At 41.7% G+C, this 19,410-nt stretch overlaps 1 protein-coding gene across 5 annotated transcripts in view; it reads left to right on the top strand.

Moving 5' to 3' along the window:
* KIF16B (kinesin family member 16B) overlaps positions 1-19,410 on the top strand; it is a 290,550-nt gene that overhangs the window by 140,793 nt on the left and 130,347 nt on the right. For all 5 annotated transcript variants that reach the window (XM_019801572.2, XM_019801575.2, XM_019801573.2 and 2 more), the window contains 4 exons: positions 308-359; positions 1,937-2,074; positions 17,617-17,699; positions 19,062-19,150. In XM_019801572.2, coding sequence (XP_019657131.2) covers positions 308-359; positions 1,937-2,074; positions 17,617-17,699; positions 19,062-19,150 — 362 coding nt within the window. The remainder of the gene's footprint in view (positions 1-307; positions 360-1,936; positions 2,075-17,616; positions 17,700-19,061; positions 19,151-19,410) is intronic.

The raw sequence follows: 19,410 nt of genomic DNA, 5'->3' as shown, positions 1-19,410 counted from the left end.
GCCAGAAGGGATCAGGAACATCATCGGTGGGATTACTGGCATGGACAGATTATTGGTGCATGCCCCAAATAGGAGGCAACCCATGATTGTGCCTTAAACCTCAGGAGTTGTGCAGCGCTTTCCTGGACAGAGTGGGACATGGTCACAGAGCCTCAGGGAATCCTCACTGCACAGAGGCTGTGGCCTGCCCAGGACACTCACTGTGCAGCCCATAGGCCACCAGCGTGCTTGGGTTTAAATGAAAAATTGAGAAACAGACGACTCCTCATATTCTTACTAATAAATCTTACTTGACTTTTCTTCCTAGGAAGGTCAGACATATGTTGGTAGAGAAGATGCTTCAACAGAACAAGATATTGGTGAGAATCTTTATAATTTCCTCTTCCCAGTGATTTTTAAAAATCATTTAATCTTCTTTTGAATGACTGACACTAAAGTGATTATTTAAAAAAAAAAACCCTCTTCTCAAATACAATATTGATCAGTATATCCATTTTTATAATTTTGAACTCAATTCAAACGAATGACACAGAACAATTAATTTAGTGAATTAAGTGGAACTACCGAATCCCCCCACCTTATATACATTCTGTATTCTGTCACAACTTTCAAGAGTAATTTAAATTGCAGTGGGATAATGATGGAAATAAGCCAACACACACAGATAAAGGCGATCAGATGCCTTAATGGGAAGGATGTAGACACGAGCTGTACGCTGATGACAGAGAGTAGGAATACACCCATGCACAGCCCATACACTTACGGAACTGTGGCTTCTGGGCTTCCCGAAAGTCTTTGCTGAGGCACACAGATGACCCGTGATTCAGCCTGGAGCAGGGGAAGGTCTTGCTAGGCTTTGAAAGCGTTACTTAGGGACCACTGCAGTGGTGGTGGGTGGTGTATGTGTGTGTGAGACAAGGTGGGCACTGGCAGGGGACAAATTCTGTCCTCTCGGCTGTTTTTAGAATTGCTGGCAATGAACTTGCTCTCCTGCCAAGTGTAAGCTATTCATCAAGCCAAAGCTAGCGTAGTTCTACGTGTTGTACTCTTTGCTGCAAAACCAGGTCCTGGAAGTCCTCAGCTTCAGCTGTTCTTGAGGAGAACTAGGTGTCAGACCTCTTCTTCGGATCGTTAAGTTGTGCGTCTGACCTTTGGGGTTGCTGTAAATGATGAGTGGTAAGAACACATGTTGTCTGTGCACAGAGACGTTCAGTAGTGCAGTTCTGTGGGGAGCAGCGGGAGCTGTTGGATTCGTGCTGCTGAGAAGCTGGCCAAGAACTGTGCCTAAAATAGTGTAGGTTTATTTGACAGGCACTCATACGCAAGAATAACTCGGGATAGTCCTACAAGATTAGGTACACTTTGGCAGCCACATGCTCCCAGAGGTCAGTGGAGGTCCTGCGCTCTCAGATTTGGGACAGGCTGTGGCAGTGTGCATCCCAGCACAGCTTCTGGAGACTTCCTTGGGCCTCCCAACATCCATGCCAGGCCAAGGTCACCTTTGGTTTCGCTCCTGGAGTGCAGGTTATAACAAGTCCTTGACCCACGGAGCTCTTTTGTTGCTTCTCTTTTACTGGGACCTTTGGGTGGCTGGTGGGGGATGTGTATTCAGCATCTGAGTGACACATGGTATTCAATGAAAACAAATTACTCAACTGGTTTCTCCCTGAAGCAGAGCTAAATTAGCATGCGAGAACTTCTTTCCTTATACAGGTGATGTCCAGACTCTTTGGGGTAACATTTGGAGGATACCTTCAGTTCTATCAGTTGATACCACGAACTCTTGAAATTCACTTTTCTCACCGAACATAAATGTTCACTTCACAATATTTACATGGAAGGGGAAGAGTATTCAATATGGAAAAATGCACAAAGGTTGGGAATCGTTGCACTAGATAACAAAAAAAATACCATCTTTTATGTTTTTCCAACTCAGTTCTTCATGGCCTCGACTTGGAGAGTGAGCACTGCATCTTTGAAAATGTTGGGGGGACAGTGACTCTGATACCTCTGAGCGGGTCTCAGTGCTCTGTGAATGGTGTTCAGATCATGGAGGCTACACACCTAAATCAAGGTATCTAAGTTTTGGTTTTCAGAGTTCTTTATGTATGTCTTTGCTAGAGAACAAGCTGGCTAGGTCGTGGGCGCACTTGTGCATTGTAGAATTAATTGCTGATTAGTTATAAAAATGAAGAACGTTTGCTTCATTATGCTGTTTTCTGTTTTGCTGGAGGACTTCTTTATAATTCCAGTTGTCTTGTTGAATTAAACATGTACGTAGTTGTCTTAAAAATTGCTGCTGTTGTGGAAATATGACTTTAAAGGATTTTTTTTTAAGTTAAAAAGTGCCTTTTAAATGCATAACCTTAGCAGCATACCTGCTGTTAATAACTTTATTTACTACCCTATTTATATGCTTTGGTGAATAGTTGTAATTATAACATACATACAGGATCTGGTATCTTATCTTTTTTGGTCTTTTGAAATAATTTCAGTTTTATAGAAAATCTGCAGGTGTAGTGCAAAGACTTTTTAATTTCAGAAGCATTTGAAGGTAAATTTCTAACATGATGCCCCACCACCCCTGAATACCTCAGTGTTTCTTTCCCTTAAACAGTAGCATCTCCTATGTAATTACAATATAAGCATCCAAATTAGGAAACAAACACCGACACATTCCTGTTATCTGATTCTCAGACAGCCTTTGAGTTGTCGTTATTTGTCCAACAGTGTCCGCTGTGGGTGCAGGATTCAGTCTGGCGTCATAGGCTCCACTTGGTTGCCACACCCCTCTTGTCTCTTCCAGTCTGGAAAGCTTTCCTCTGACTTTTAGGACTTGGCAAGTCAAATATGTTGTAGAATGTCCCTCTGCATGAACAAGAGCATCTGTCCGATGCTTCCTCATGATGACACTTAATACTGTGCATTCTTGGCAGGAATATCAGAGAAATGCTGCCCTGTTTTTCTCACATCATTACTGAGGAGATACTCCCTTCGGTCATTTGATTAAAGTGGATTAAAATGGGCTGCTTTACTGTGATACTCCTTTCCTTCTTTTTATTAGTAAGGATATTGGGAAGGATATTGAGATCATTAATATTCCATTTTTTTATCATACTTTCACCCCCTGGTTTTGGAATCCTTTGATTTTGAGGGCTGGTGGTGTCTGATTTAATTATTATTCATATCGTTTCCAAATGGTAATTTTCTTCCTTCTACATTTATTAGTTGTATTTTTACCGTAAGAAAGAGCTTTCTCTTCTTGCCATTTATTTATTTAAATCAACAGTCACATGATTTGCTATTTTGTTTGGTAGATATTGGTCGATTTCTATCATTATTTATTTTGATACCCAGATTGTCCCAGATTTGGTGAATGGAAGTCCCTCCAAGCTCATGTCTGTGTCCTTTTGGCTTGTCCCTGTCATCTCTGAGCCCTTCCTGACTTTCTGACACAGTAGGATATTCCAGGCTTATCTTTATACTTTCCTGGAATCAGCCAGTTTTCCAAGGAGCCTTGGTTCATTTCAGTGGAGAATGGGATTTAGAAACTAAGATCCAGGCACTAGATGTGCTCATGGCTGTTGAGGTGTTGCTGCTCCCAGATCCTGTTGGTCAACAGAGTTAGTGAAAGTGTGGGTGTCTGATGTACAACACATGCAACTATATTTATGTCTGTATCTATTTCAGTATATTGCTGACCGGGAGCTCATACCAGTACCTCTAATTCCAAACCAATACCATAGCATTCTTTCTGGTTTTTTCCTTTTTCTTATTTCTAGCTCCCTTTTCTGACAGTGGTGAACCTGACTTCCATTGTGTAACCAGTATCCTGTCACTTCTGCCCCCTCCTCATGCAGGGACCCTAGTTCTTTCTTCTCAGGCCCATGCTGGGCCACCACTGCCCTCACTCTTCTAGTGCAGACATGAAAAATTCCTCCCACTCCCTTGCTGATGCCTGCTTTGCTCAGCCCTGACTAATGGCTTTTGTACTGAATCATGCAAGAAGGAAGGAAAGAAAGAAGTTGACATATCTTAAGCCCTTTTCTGGTATATTATACATAGTCTTTTGTAATAACTTTTCATGGTTATGTACTATAATGTATCGCTGTGACATAGGAATTGGACAGTTGGGGGTAATTGGACAGATGGAAAGCGTATAGTTCATTGGTGCTAGCAAAGTCATGAGCAGAAATCAGTTGCAAGGAGTTGTCTCAGAAATGAAAGACATGTAACATGGACTAGGGTGATCATGCTTTTATAGGAGGAGTATAGACTCCATTGAAGACATTCTAAAGGCTTCTAATGGAGCACCCACCCATGCACCCATCACTGAATCATGCACTCATCCACCCATCCATTAATCTCTTTATCTGTTTTTATACTCTGAGTATGTTTTAGTCTCAGGGTACATTGAGCTTGGGAAACATTTGAGTGCCCTGAAGCTGGCCAGGAGCGTCAGAGTTCATCAGTACCACGTGACTAGCCCAAATTAGGGACACAGTGAGTGCCCAATGACGGTTACCAAAACAGCATTTTCTGTGTTTTTGCAACCAGGACAAGGACTCTGGCAGTATGGGATGGAGAAGCTGTTTCTTGCCAGACAGCAGAGTAATAGCGATTGTGAGAGGCTCTCTCTGCCCTGAACCCGGGAAGTTACCATAAATGACTAGCAGACAGTATGTAGGACTTTTCAGTGGCTGTCTCTTGTGAACACACAGACAAGACCACCTGTTTGTGCACTCTTAGGACCTCAGGCGGAGGCCCTGCCGCTGTTCCTCTAGGCAGCAGGGGTGATGCACAGGTCATGGTGAAAGGTGAGAGACATGTCCCCTTGTCCAGTAGCAATCTCTGTATGGGCTGCATTTCTCTCAGTTAGGTCAGGGGAGGTTGACCTTGTTATGATGGCTCTGTATTGTCACAAGGTTTTATAAGAGGCTTGTACTGGTTTTCAATATCATCATTATTGTGTGGGTAGAACTTTGGAATTCATTTTGAAAGATTTAATTGTTTAACACATCTGGGGTAGACCTAATTTAGTTTTTTTCCATATCGGTATACAATTTATTATAATCTTACCCCATCTTATAGTCACCTCTTTTTTGAAGAAATTTACTTTACCAAAAATGAACACTGAAACATAGCATTGTATCTATTTCATGGCTTTCTACTTTGTTCCAGTGCTCTGTATTTCTGCTTTTGTACCAGTATCACACAATTTTAATGCTTGTTGTATTATAATATGCTTTTATTTCTCTTCTTATCTGTGTGATTTTTTTTTCTTTGCTATTCATGCCTATTTTTTTCCAAAGAAATTTTAGAATCTTTTTATTTTTGTGCTAAAATATCCTTTCAGAAGTTAGATTTTAATTTCATTTGATTTGTTCAAATACATTTCCATCTTGGGACTTCTATTTATTCAATACGTCTCTTCTTTCATTTGACTTTTCATCGGTTTCTTCCAGTGAAACTTTGGAAGTTTTTAATATGTGTTCTTGTTGAACTGTGTTTATTCACATATGCAAAACTCTCTACATAGCTGATACTGCAGAGAAAGACAATTATCTTATAGTTTCACTCATTTATGGAACATTAAGAAGTAGGAAGATCGGTAGGAGAAGAAAGGGAAAAAGAAAGGGGGGGTAAACAGAAGGGGGAGTGAACCATGAGAGACTATGGACTCTGGGAAACAAACTGAGGGCTTCAGAGAGGAGGGGGGTAGGGGAATGGGATAGGCTGGTGATGGGTATTAAGGAGGGCACGTATTGCATGGTGCACTGGGTGTTATACGCAAGTAATGAATCATGGAACTTTACATCAAAAACTAGGGATGTACTGTATGGTGACAAACATAATACAATAAAAATTATAATAAAAAAATCAGGGGAAATAGCATACTTAAACAAGATCATGTGAGAATTAGCAAAAGGTAATATTTGTATTGATAAAATATTCATTTATCTTCACCTCCCCCAAAAAAAAGAAATGGGGAGGAAAATATCTTTTCATTCTATAATAATCTATTTTGATGATAGTATTGCAGATTTTTCGAGCACATTGGGTCGTTAAGGATATCAATTTAAAACCGTATGGGGAAAGTGAGCCTCAAACTAATCAGAGCCCTCACTCTAGGACTCTGAGTCTTGGGCGTTGTTCCTCCAGATACCTCACGTGCAGCCTGGGGTGTCTGTGGAGCCACACACAGGAAGTCAGAGAATGAGTTATGGTTGGGATTGTAATTGGGGGCATTAATGAGCTAAGCCGTGCTTGAATCACAGAGAGCCCACAAAGGTGAATATTGTCTGCTGGGTCCACCTAGCTTTGTTGCCTGGCCATCCACCTGTTTCCTCTGTGTGCTTTCCCTGTTGTACCCACGACTTCCTGGAGCTTCTGAGCTCACACCATCCACAGTCCTGGCCCCTGAGAAGGCTGAGTGGATGACAGTGACCACCGCTTCTGCCATTTATGGCTTAAATAGTCTCTTCTGGATTCTCCTGGAAGCTAACTTTTATGTGTAATGGTGTTTCTGTGAGATAATCAGTCTTAAGTTCCAAACAACACACTGAAAAAGGAACTCTTAGAGCACATACTGTTTAATGGGGGAACTGCCTAGAACTTACTATTTGATATTGGGATTATCTTTTCTACCCTTTGCCACTCTCCCCCCCAAAAAAGATTATTAGCTTGTTTATTTAGTTTAAAGAATTTGCTTATTATTCCATTGTCGTCTGCTTATGTAGCTATGAGTCTGTCTCTAATTCTTTTGTGGATTGAAGCATAGTAGATAAATAACAAATATATCTCCTGTATAGTATTTTTATCAAGTGGTGTTTTTGTCTTAAATTTTTACCTAAATTGACAGTCCATTTAAAAAAATATGCCTATTCAAGTTAGTGATGACTGAGATGAAATTTTTGACTTGTCCTAAGAAAGTAGTTGTGCTAATTGAATTGACATTTAAGGTTAATGGTCAGAACTTTCTTTTCCTTGGGCTGTCTTAATTGCTTTATTACCATGGTGCCATGATTTTCGTTTGAGTTCCTCTGGTGCTCTGCTGTGCTACAGACACAAAATTGCTGTGTTCCAAAGTCTTAAAACACCCATGCACCAAGTAAAAATGTCATTAGTAAGTCTTAGGGTAATGAAATGCAAGATGTTTCAAGGAATTACATGAAAGAAGCAAGACAATACCTTTTTTTTTTTTTTTGATGCACATACTTTAATACTACAAAAACCTACCAAGGAAAGAACAAGTATAGTTCTTCAAAAATTAAGGGTTAGGTTTCTCCACTTAACATTTCTTATTTTTTTTTTTTTTAGCAAGAGTGTGTGTGTGTACACACCTGAGGGGGGAGGGGCAGAGGGTGAGGGAGATGGTGGAGAATCTTAAGAAGACTCCCTGCTGAGCACAGAGCCCTATGCAGGGTTCAGTCTTACAACCCTGAAATCAAGACCTGAGTCAAAATCAACATTTGGGTGCTTAACTAAGCTACCCAGGGGCCCCAACATTTCTTAATTTTTGAGGATTATTAAAATAAGAACTGGAACATGTTTTAAAAACAAAGCATACACTGTTATTGTTTTTGGTTATGAAAATATGGAATAAAAAAGATGTGAATGGGACTAAACATGCCTACTCTGGAATGGTGTTAACCTCTGGAGAAGAAGGGGGAGTTTTTGATGGGCAGGACTACAGAAGAATTTTCAGCTATATTTGTAAGATTTTTTTTTTTTTTTTTTTTGAGAGAGAGAGCAAGAGCATGTGAGCAGGTAGGGGGATGTGGAGGGAAGGAGAGGAAGAGAGAGAGAGAATGAGAATCTTAAGCAGGCTCCACGCTAAGTACAGAACCTGATGTGGGTCTTGATCCCATAACTGAGATCATGACCTAAGCTGAAATTAAGAGCTGGATGCTTAAACGACAGAGCCATCTAAGCATCCCTGTAAGATTCGTTTTTTCAAGAAAAAAAGCAAGACCGGGGTGACAAAGAGAAAGAATATGGATTTCATTAAAATATAATAATAATTGGAAAATAGAATTAAGCATGGCAGTATTTTCATACTCCAAAAATTCCTTGGCTTTTGCCCATGAAGCAGTTTAAGGAAAGGTATCAAGAATGGAGAATACAGATGGGCGTTAACCTGGGTCACAATGATCTGACCATATTAACTCTGCATTTGACTGGATTCCCGGTTTACCCCGAACTACCAACAGCTTCCTGTCTTTTTCACTGCCAGTTTCCAGTATTTGCTGATATTTGGTATTTAAAAGTCTCTTTTCTTTAGTAAATTACTTTGTTTGGAAATGTGTTAGTTAGGCTGTCCCATTAAAAACACAGGTAGTAATTACCACTTCTTTATCTAGATCACTTAAGATACTTGTGAATGTCAACTAATAGGAGATTTACCTACATTAAGCAGATTTTCACCATCGCAGGGAAATTTTTTTTACCTGTATCTATTAACAGCCTTACTTCTTTCAGATTGTATAAACAGTACTTTCCCTGCCTTAAATTACAGGAGTGTTTCCATCCGGTAACATCACTAAAATAAAAAGCATTTGCTAGTACTGTGAGAATTAACTGTAATGACATATATAATGTATGTTGCCTTAAGCCTGGCATATGAAGTTTTTCTCCTCCTCTTCTCTGAGCTCTTCCAGAAACCGTGCATGGCACATGTAGCATTGCATCTGACCGTGCTCTTAAATTGCTGTGTTCTCTGGAGCTTGGCTTCCCTCACTGCCACGATGCCATAGAATGATTGCACTGAATGATTTCATAGAATAATTCCATAGTGTAATTTTGTAGAAAGAGAGCAATTGCTAGAGAAGAAAGCATGAATTTGACCATGGCGTCTAGTCCATAGGTCTTGAGCTGTTCTTGGTAGAGTTTTAGACCTTAGGTTTTTCTTCCTCTTTGTCTCCCCCCACTCCATACTATGAAATGGTACAAAAATCAAGGAGCTACAATTCAAAAAGTATTTCAGCAATTTTCTGTGCAATTCTAGGACCTGTTCTCTCTTGTTAATTATTATTATTTTTGTCTTTTTACTGTAAAATGTTATTTTAAAGCTGGTAGTTGTTAAACAAGGTAATCAGTTTTCCCATTCATATCAGTGGACTCCCTTGGTCGTCTTGCGGGTTTGTCAGAGCCATTGAATGTTCATCTTTCCTTTTAGCTGTGCTGCAGAAACTGCATCTGGGGACTTTACACCTAGGTGCATTTGAATGTGTTATGCTTCAGTGCCAAAATACATTTGCATCTATTCAAGCACTTAGAAAGAGGGAACAGGTGACTGTCTGGGGAGTGGAGCTGAGGAGGCTTTGATAAAATTTTCATTTGCTTTAGGGCTGCTGTGAGTTGTTCAGTGGCAAATTAAAACAGAATTTTAGTGGAACTAGCAAGGGAAATGGATCTTCCAGCAGTTTAGCCAAGGTATGTAATGAACAAAAGAGACCTTTTGAATATTACAGGCAACCAGCAGATATCAGTGGCTGGCCTCCCATTGAACTCACCTGTGCTTTCTCATAAGCACTCAGTACCATTAGATTTTTCCCCTCAGACTTGAGATCTGCACATCTGACACCTGTCTCTTGCACATGGATATTTCAGCAGATGCTTTTGAAAGCCAAAGCCCTGACTCTTCTTAAAGACTGTACCCAAAGCCCGTGGTTCTTAAAAGCTGTGTGCCCAGATCAGCGACAGCAGCAGTGCCTAGGAGCATGTTGAAATGCCTCCTCCTAGACCTCCTGAGTCAGAGAATGTAGGGATGGGGCCCAGCACTTCAGTTTTTCACACGTCGTACCGGTGGTGCTGATGAACGTCCAGTGTGAGACCAGCTGACCCAAGCCACTCACACTGAAGATGGCCTCCTGGTGCCCAGATGTCAGTGTATGCAGCAACCAAATGTTAGCCTCTTCAGCCTCTTCTTCTCTTACTTGATTCGTCTTCTCTTGTTAGAGTCATCACATCTATTTTTCATAATCTCTGTTCCTTTCTAAATGTCATTTTCAGCTTCACATCCCAGAGAGGAGCTTGACAATGTGCCTTGGCATGGATTTCTTGGCGTTTACCCATTTTGGATCTTGGATATTTGGAGTTTCTTGAATCTGTGGGTTTATGTCTTTCTCCAGATTTGGGAATTTTTCAGCCATTCTTTGTTTAAATATTTTGTTGTGCTCTATATTCTTCCTTCTCTTGTTCCGGGCTCTGGTTACATGACTGTTAAGTATTTTAATATTGTTTCCACAGGTCCATGAGGCTCTGTTTACTTACTTTTACCCTTTGGTAAACTTTTTTCTTTTTGTGTATCGGATTAGATCATTTTAGTTGGTCTGTCTTCAAGTTCATAGACTCTTTCTCTGTCCTCTCTATCCTTCTAATGAGCCCATCCAATTTGTGTTTTTATTTTGCTTATTTTATTTTTTAGTTGTAATAATTGATTGTTCTTTATGTCCTGTATTTCTTTGTTGTAACATTTTACCTTTCAAGATTACTCTCCTGTGTTTGAATATTTTTATAATAGCTGATTTAAAATCTTTATCAAATACATCTGACATCTCTGTGATCTCCACATAACATCTGTTGATTGTTTTTTTGCCATGCACATTGAGATTTTCCAGTCCTTCATATGCTGAGTAATACTAGATTGCATCCTGGACATTTTTGTTATTTTGTTATGAGACTCTGAATCCTATTTAAATCCTTTGGGAAACATTGATTTTGTTTTGTTTTGTTTTAGCAGACAGTGGACCTGGTTGGATTCAGACTGTAAATTAGAATTAGCCTCCGTGGGTTGTGATTCTAGCTTCAGTGCCAGTTCAGTTTTCAAAGCCTTTGTGGTGCTATTCTGGTCTGCCCCTTGTGTGCACTACCTAAGAGTCAGTCTGGGACCTGAGCAGTGGTCTGAATCTTAGGTCAGTTCTTGAAGTCTTTGTGTGCTGTTGAGGGTCAGATCTAAGTGGCCCAGGAGTTCGTAAACAGTTCTGTGAGGCTGATTTCCTGAACTTCTCCTTCTTTGTCAACACTGAAGAGTCTTTCCTTTTCTGGCTAGAAATCTGGAGCTGTATAGTCCTCTTTCATGTTCTTCCTGCTCCTGTGCTCAAGTCTGGGGCCAGCAAGTGAGAGGGCCGAGAGAGGAAGAAGCAACAAGGGTATGCCCCACCCTCTAACTGGAGAGAGATTTTCCCCTTCCTCATAAGTTTAGGCATCTGTGGGCCCCCTGCTCTGCCTGTGTTGCTGCCAGGGGACCCTCTCGCTCCTCCTTGAACCTGAACTAGGTGGCTTCTCCTGGAGTACTCTTATTTGTGCTGATGTCAGCTTTTGGGTTTCCTCCTCAGCTCAGGGAGGGAACAGTGGAGGGGGCAAATAGTAAATTCCCCATCCTTCAGATCCCTGTCGTCTTCAGCCTGCCTGCTGCTGTTGACTTCTCAGGGTCCTCAACCAATTGCTGCCTGCATTCTTCCAACTCTGGTGGCATTCAGTGGGGGAGACAGGGCAGGGAGTGCTTATTCCATCTGGTGCAGAGCCAAAACCCCTCCCCTAGGGTGGCTGTAGACTGCCAAAAAAAGGGGAAATTTACCCAAAGCCAAATTCTGAAGCGAATGACGTATCTGTCATAATGGCCCATGGTGAAGAAGTGTGGAGGGAAGAAATGTCTGAAGCCTGGAAGGTGCGTGAGGTGGAGGACAGGAGCAGTGGGGCACCAGGGCTGCCGAGTCGTGGTGGGTTTGTAGGGCTTGGGAACCTCAGACTGGAGGGCGCTCACCATTTGGTAGCTGCATAACGTGGTCGCTGAGATGAAGGACGGTGCAGTGTTTATGTAGCCCAGGGTGGCTTGGAGATGAGTAGTAACAAAGAGGACTAATGGAGGTAAGAGACTGTTGTTGCTTAGAGAGAAGGGAAGCATTTTGGAAGAACTATTTTGGAAGGAACAATAAAATATTGACAGCGTGGAGTGTGTAGGAAGCTAGAACTGAATAGTGGAGCTTCTTACTAACAGAATAAGCAGCATTGTTGGTAACAAAGAGTATGAAATAAAGTAAAGAAAGTTACTAATAGCTTGACCAGTTAGTATAATGCCTTCTGTTCAGTACCTTAGAATTTGTCATCTTATTGTCTACTGTCTGGAATCACCCTCCAATTATTTCATACACTTTCTGCATTTCCTTCAGAAGGATGAGACTTGTTCCATATACTCTTTTTGTATCTCCCCTGAGGCTTTCAGAAGAAAAAAATCCATCCCCATGTACCCCAACCCTGTCCCCCCACACATCTATACATTTATTTGGGGGATAGGACTAGAGCATCTTGGAATTTTACACAGCTCCACTTTCAGCACGTGCACACAGTTGGGCAGGTAATTCTTGATGGATTATTTGGCTGGAAACCTCAATAACAAAGACTGAAAATCGATTTACTTTCTTTTCCAGAGTCTCACAATCCAGGTTTGCAATTTTTACTTTGCCAAGAGTAAACAAGGGTTTAAGTGATTTATCTAAAGCAGGAAATTGTAAATCCATATTTGAATTATAAATGTTGAAAGGGAGCGGGCCAGGCTATGTGGCTTTTTGGGAAGGTGTCATGTGTATTTATATCCTTCACAAACACCAGCAGACGACCCGATGGCGTGCTTTGACACTGACGTCTGCTACCCTTGATGCAGAGTGCCTGTCACTCTTCTTCCAGGCCAGCTGTGAACCCCAAGCTGTGTGTCCTGTTTGAATTCATTAGTATTCATATGAAATTTTCTTACCACAAGCACCACATCAGATCTTAATCTTCCCTATCTCACTGCCCGAAGCCATTTTAAATTCGAGAAAAATTACTATAATTCAGGTGTCTGAAATAATAATGCCAGTGTTACAAGAGTCCAAGGCCTTCGAACATATTATGTAATGTGTTCGCAAGTCCTGGCATATATTAGTGGAAATTAGTCTTTCTCTTTATCAGGTCCCCCAAATAGTGCCATGGTCATAACTTATTTTAATATAAATATTTTGCAGGTGTTTTAAATCCAAAGGAAAATTATCCCACATAAGCACGTTTTAAGAACTTCACCCATCCTACCTCACCCCGGCCTACATCTCCGTACCATTCTAGAAATTATGTTCCCAGGCAGAGCCTTGCTTTTCTGGCGATTGTATCCAAAGTGAAAATCTCTCTCATTGGGCATGCTTTCGCAGTGCGTTATAGCCTTTGTGTGTATAGTGGGGAGAGGGTGGGGCTTTCTAAAGTGATTAAATTCAGAATTTGGAGCCTGAAGCGGAATTTCACAAGATCCCTTATTTTTTGGCCTCTAAACTCATATCACATTGGACCATTCACTTTTGGGAATACAGTTTGCGTTAATTATAACCCAGAATTAATTAATTTGTACATTGCACCTCAGAAATACTCATATGACAACATGTAATAGGAAAAAAAGAGTTGATTTATTTGTGCAGTAACAGAATTAGAAAATCTCACATAAAATTCGAGGAGGGTAATTAATAGTGATATTAATGATTATTGTCACTATACTCCTTAGAAATCCCTAGAAATGTGTACATGTTTAGTTTCATTTGCAATGTGCCTGAAATACTAAAACAGAAAATCCCCAGTGAAATCAGCATTCAGTGGTTTCATTCACAGAGTTTTAAGTGAAGCTTCCCCCGCACCCCACCCCCCGGTTGTTAACAGGTGCCTCTGTGTCCCCTTTTACAGTGTCATTTCCCTTCCATTTCCTTTAAAGACCATCTGGAATTTGTCTACCTTGTGGTATTTAACAGACTCTGAGGTAATCTCAGAGAAGCCATCACATATTTCAAGGAGGCTTAGATATGCTCTAAAAATTACAGACTAAGTGCATCGAAAAAGTCCATCTGCTGTGATTAATCATGTTAACCTCAGATCAAGTAGTTCATTGTTAAAGAGAGTTCAAGATCTGGAAGGAACCTTAGAAAGTATCCAGTTTGATGACTAGATAAGGAAACTGAATTCTGTAGAGGTTAAGCTTAGCTTGCCCTTGGCCATATCAAGAGTTTGGGGCTCTGGGTCCCATCCTTACACACAGATGTTAGGTAGATATGTACACTTATGTATGTGCATGTGTGTATATATGTTTTATATATATTTATATTTTATATATACATTTATGTTTTATATCTATATTAATATATATTTATTTGAGAGTAAGTAGGTCAGTAGGTAGGTTGGTAGATAGACCAATAGATTGATAGATGTCCCAGGTTTTTCTTCTAGTGCTTCATATTTCCACCTGCCAAAGTCATCTCGGATTTATCATGCATGAAACCAAGCTCACAATTTCTCTCCCAACCCAGTGTTGGTCCTTTTCCAGTGTTCTCAGTCATTGTGAACAGTTCCCCATCCAGCTAGTTGCAGGCCAAACCCTGGAGCATCTCCCTCACCTCCCTTGTCCCCATATCTAGTGGAGTCCTTTTGATCCGGTCTCCTAAATATCTCCCTAACTTGTTTATTTTCCTCCTTGTCTCCCCTTCCTTACTGAGCCACTGCCGTCTTTGACCTGGACTCTTGCCATAGCCTCCTGCCTTGTTTATCTTCATCTACTCTTGCCCTCTTTGGTTCCTTCTTCAAACAGTTGAAAGAACGAACTTTTTGAAACTCTCATCTAATCACGTAATACTGTTGCACAAAGCCCTTCACTGTCTTCTTCCTCTGCACTTACGTGAAATAAAAGTTGCTTCACTCTATCTTGAAAGATTCTGTGTGGTCTGTTCTCTTCCCTCCCTCAAGCTTCATCATGTGTCCTGTTCTTCCCTGTTTCCTCTGCTGTAGGCATTTAACTTCTTCCAGGCACTCAGCATCACCACCACCACCACCACCACCTCCACTGTCATCATCTTTAACTGCCAGAGGACCTTTACATATGGCACTCCCTCCTCACTCCCCCTGCTTCATCCTCAGAGCTTGTCTTAGGTACCGCGTCCCACCTCCCTCAGGGCCTCTGTCCCTAACCTCCCTATAATCAGCCCTCTTCTTAAGTGCTCTTTGAGCACTGGGCAGGCATTCTCTCCTTCAGTTGTACCTTCGCATCTGATTGTGGAGTTTTTTGATTATTCAGCTCTCCTTCCTATGAGGGAAAGGCATATGTCTGATTCATTCAACTCTGTATCCCCAGTGCTTATCACAGTGATTAGCATGCAGTCAGGTTCATGAAGTACTTGTTGAATGAAGGCAGGAATTAACAGCAGCATAATGTAAAAATGAAGCAAAATTTTTTAGTCACTAGGTTTGTTGAGTAAAGGAATCTAATGAAATAGAAATAGAGCCTCTTCTTATGTGGCAGGTAGTTTGTGCACATTATTTAGACGGAAACAAGGAATGGTCATGGGTAGTTCTGTTTTCTTTTATAACTCTTGCAGGGATTTTTATGTATATTTCATGCAAATACATGGGTGGCAAGATTATTTACAGTGATTTAATATGATATGAAATATGTCTCTGAAATACCATTATATTTTTCCACTAACATATTTTAGCAATTTTCAACCTGCATGGCTGGGCATTTGATTAACAGGAAAAAAAAGAAAGAGTTGGATTAAATGTAATTAACACATTGAATGTGATCGCCTTATTAATCTCTAATTTCACTTTGAGAGCATTAAATATACATATATCCTAGACATGGCTGCTTAACTTTTGACTTCTCTGTATGGCACACAGTTCTGAGTCTGTGGTCATAAGAGTCATGAAAAGTACCTTTCTTAATTATGGTCATGGTGCTTTTCCATAATTGGAAAATACATGAATACAATTTTACATGAGGGGGGATACGTAGATTGTAGATTGGTTAATATCCACTGCTACTCATCTGAGTCTCCTGAAACTGTGTTCTTTCCATATCCACTCCATTTCCACTAAATAATGACAACCACTGGAACCAACCCTTCAGCTGCTTCCTGGGGTTATGATCCAGACCCGTTAGGTTTTAGCCATATTGAATTTGACTCCTCTGAGAATATGAAGCCATATGGTGAGTAGGCAGGTGCATATACTGGTCTGATGCTCTGAAATAGCTACCTGGGGCTATGATATTACTTGCATGGTCCAGGAGGAAATAGTAGCCAAGGGAAGAGTTTGGTGATTGTGGTCACCCAGAGGTCACGTGCCCTGTCCAAGGAGGCAACCTTCAGCAGCCCAGGGATTTTTGCCAAGTGGCAATAAGATCTACTGATAGCATACCTTCTAGTTTTCAAAGGGAAATAAGAAAGAAACCTAGAACTTTATGTGAAAACTGCAGATTTTTAACTGTTGGCAGCTAATAATTTCAGTTTTTAACATTTTCATGGGGCACACAAAATATGTATGAGCTGAAGTTTTTCTTTGGACATCAGTTTGTGACATTTGGTGCATATTCCCCACCCTGGTTCTCCAGCTCCTTGTGGTGTGTTTCTCTGTCATCTATCCAGTATCTATTCTTGCTCCTATTTCTAATGCCCTGCGTTTTGGGTGGACTTGACTCCCTCCTCTCCCCTGACATGACAGGCCTGTCCTCCTGCTAAGGCTTAGCCCTTCCCCATGGTTACCCCAAACTGGAACCACCTCTCCTGTCCTCTAGCTGCCATGTGAGACCCAGCTAAGTGTGTCCCCACCTACGGCAGCCTTGCATGTGTCACTTAGATGCTTGACACCTCATCACCTGCCATCTTGTGTGGTAGACTTCCGTGTGTGTGCATCTGTCTCATCTGTCTTCACAGATAAGTTGCATTGTTTTTCAGGTCAAGAATTGAACATAGGGTTCTCTTTCAGAGGTGTGGTAGACTCTCAGGTGTGGATGGGACCAGATAACACAGAGACTCCCTTCTGGAATATTGCTTCCCTTACTTATGTGCCTCCAGTGACTAGGAGCTCACTGCCTTCCGTGGCACCCATGCCAGCTTTGAACAGTTCAGACTGCAGAAAAGTATTTGCTTGTTTGCATAATCATGCTGAAATGTGCCCCCCACCTAACGTGTTACCCTTGGGTTTTTACTTTGAATTCTTCTGCCTCTTGTGCATTCATTTTCCAAACACGCAGGAACCTGGTCGATCAAAGGGAGCCTTTCTTGTGCGTCTGATGTGGCCCTCTAAATTTTAACAAGGTTTTAACAAGAAGCAGTGTTTCCACATGGAAATGGATCCTACATGTACACAAGTTCTTTCCTGTCAACCTGGACTCTGCCGATTTCACCATGTTTTATTTTGAAAGCACTTTCCTTTGGGATCTCTTCTTTTATTGGCACTAATAAACACTTCCCAAATTTGTGACCATATACTATGCTTGGTATTACAGCATCACTTTGCAGAATATATTTCTTTTTTTCTTCTCAACAATCAAAAGTATAATTATCTGGATATTAAGTTTTAAATCTTGTAATATAATGCTTGAATCCATGACTTCTGCCTTGGTAACATGAGTGTTGTGACACTCGGCTATAAAAATAAGAATATTTGCAGATTTAAAATTGGCTTATGTAAGCAGACTTTGGAGACTAAGGCTTTCCCTTCGTATTACTGTTTTACAGTTCACTGGAAATTGCATTTCAACTGTAAAATTCCCCAATATCATGTTGTCAACCAACCAAGTTGCTTACTTGTGTTTTTATATGTTCTTAGGTGCTGTGATACTCTTGGGAAGAACCAATATGTTTCGTTTTAACCATCCTAAGGAGGCTGCCAAGCTCAGGGAGAAGAGGAAGGTGAGCAGCATAAAATCTCCAGGAGCCGACTCTGATCCTGGTGGAGCGAGGGCTTGATTTTGATTTTCTGGAGTATGGAACCAGAAAAGTCGTTCTGTGGCCTGCAGTGATTGTAGGGAATTGTTCCTCAGGGGATGATTGGCTGATCAAGTAGGAGAGCAAGCTGGTGAAGTCCAGAACAGAAGGAGAAATGGCTCCTTGTGGACCTTTCTCTTCACCGCTCCATCCCCAGAAAGGAGCTGGGCATTGTTTTGCATTAAGTGGAGAGTGACTTCCTCATATGAGGATCTGTTTTAGGAGTTAACCTAATGTGAGAATCATTTTCATTCAAAAGTTTGCTCACTTTTTATTTTCAGCCACAGCGAATTGGACTTTTGGTTGGGGTATGAAACAGAGAGGGGGTGAGTTTAGGACAGTTGGTTGGATAGGGACATCCAGAGGGCACTTTAAGTGCTGGGCAGGGGAGTTGGGTGGGGGACCTGAGAGAGAGAGAGAGAGAGAGGGAGAGATGAGAGAAGAATTTGTCTAGGGACACTATACTAAGACTGAGAAAGGTAAAGACTGCAGCTAACATTTCTATGAGCCCAGCAGCTGTTCCTACTCCCATGTCACAGATGATCAAGATGAAAGCCTAAGACTAGCTTGTTCCCTAACCACATGGTGAGACTGTGCTGCAACCCTGACATGCTGATCTTTAGTGTTTGCACTTCACCCCTGAGTCACGTAGCCCTCTGCACCATTGCCTCCTTTTGTGAGGGCTGCCCAAGGGTGCCAGTGCCTTCAATGGGAAATAACAGTAAAGCTGCAAACCCCAGCCTTCTCCGGGGCTGCCAGCGAAGCCTCTTATCTGTTCCCGCCCAGGGTCTCCCTGGAGGGTCCCTTTTGGTTCACAGTTGCAGGGGGAAAGAGGGAGGAAAATATATTAGCCAGTAGTTTTCCATGGAAGCAGACAGGTTAATAAGCTCTTCCTTTTTGCATCTTCCTTCCCCTCCCCCTCCTCACCTTCATCCCTCAGTACACGTAGTGAGTGCTGCTGAGAACAGGACATGGCTCCTGCCAGCAATGGAGGGTGAGCCTTCCCTTCACTTTCGTGCAGCGTGGTCATGGAGATCCCCGCGGTGGCGCAGTTCTGGCTAGCTTCCCCCATCCAGACATGTTGGGAGCCCAGGGCCCCGCTGCGCTTAGCTAAGGCTTGGGTTTGAGAGGCATCCACCTCCCCGCTCTCCCTGATGTGCCGCCCTCAGGTAGATAGACCAGGTGTGGTGCACCTCATTGCTTCTCACAAGGTGAAGGCAGTGAGTCCAGGGCACTGGCCCTCTCTTCCCCACTAAGGTAACCGCTCTGCCCTGTGTCTGCTCTTAGAGTGGCCTTCTGTCCTCCTTCAGCTTGTCCATGACTGACCTCTCCAAGTCCTGTGAGAACCTGTCCGCGGTCATGTTATATAACCCAGGGTAAGTGACCAGCAGCGACTTCTTCCCTGTGACTGTCACTGTTGTGTTTATTGTGCCAACCCTGTTCAAGTCACGCGATAAAAGTGAAACTTCTGCAGTTGCGCCTCCCTACAAATCAGCCCTAGTCATTTTGCACGTCTCTTGCCAGCACTTGCTCTGGACGTACATAATTGTACTATGTTGTAATCACGACATTAATGACATTGTGTATTTGGATTTTTTTGCTTCACAGCATAAGAAACATGAGTGAGGACTGTGAC

Source organism: Ailuropoda melanoleuca, chromosome 13, assembly GCF_002007445.2.
Source record: "Ailuropoda melanoleuca isolate Jingjing chromosome 13, ASM200744v2, whole genome shotgun sequence".
Taxonomy (NCBI): domain Eukaryota; kingdom Metazoa; phylum Chordata; class Mammalia; order Carnivora; family Ursidae; genus Ailuropoda; species Ailuropoda melanoleuca.
Note: the sequence above shows the minus strand (reverse complement) of the source record. Positions and strands in the feature narration are given on the sequence as shown.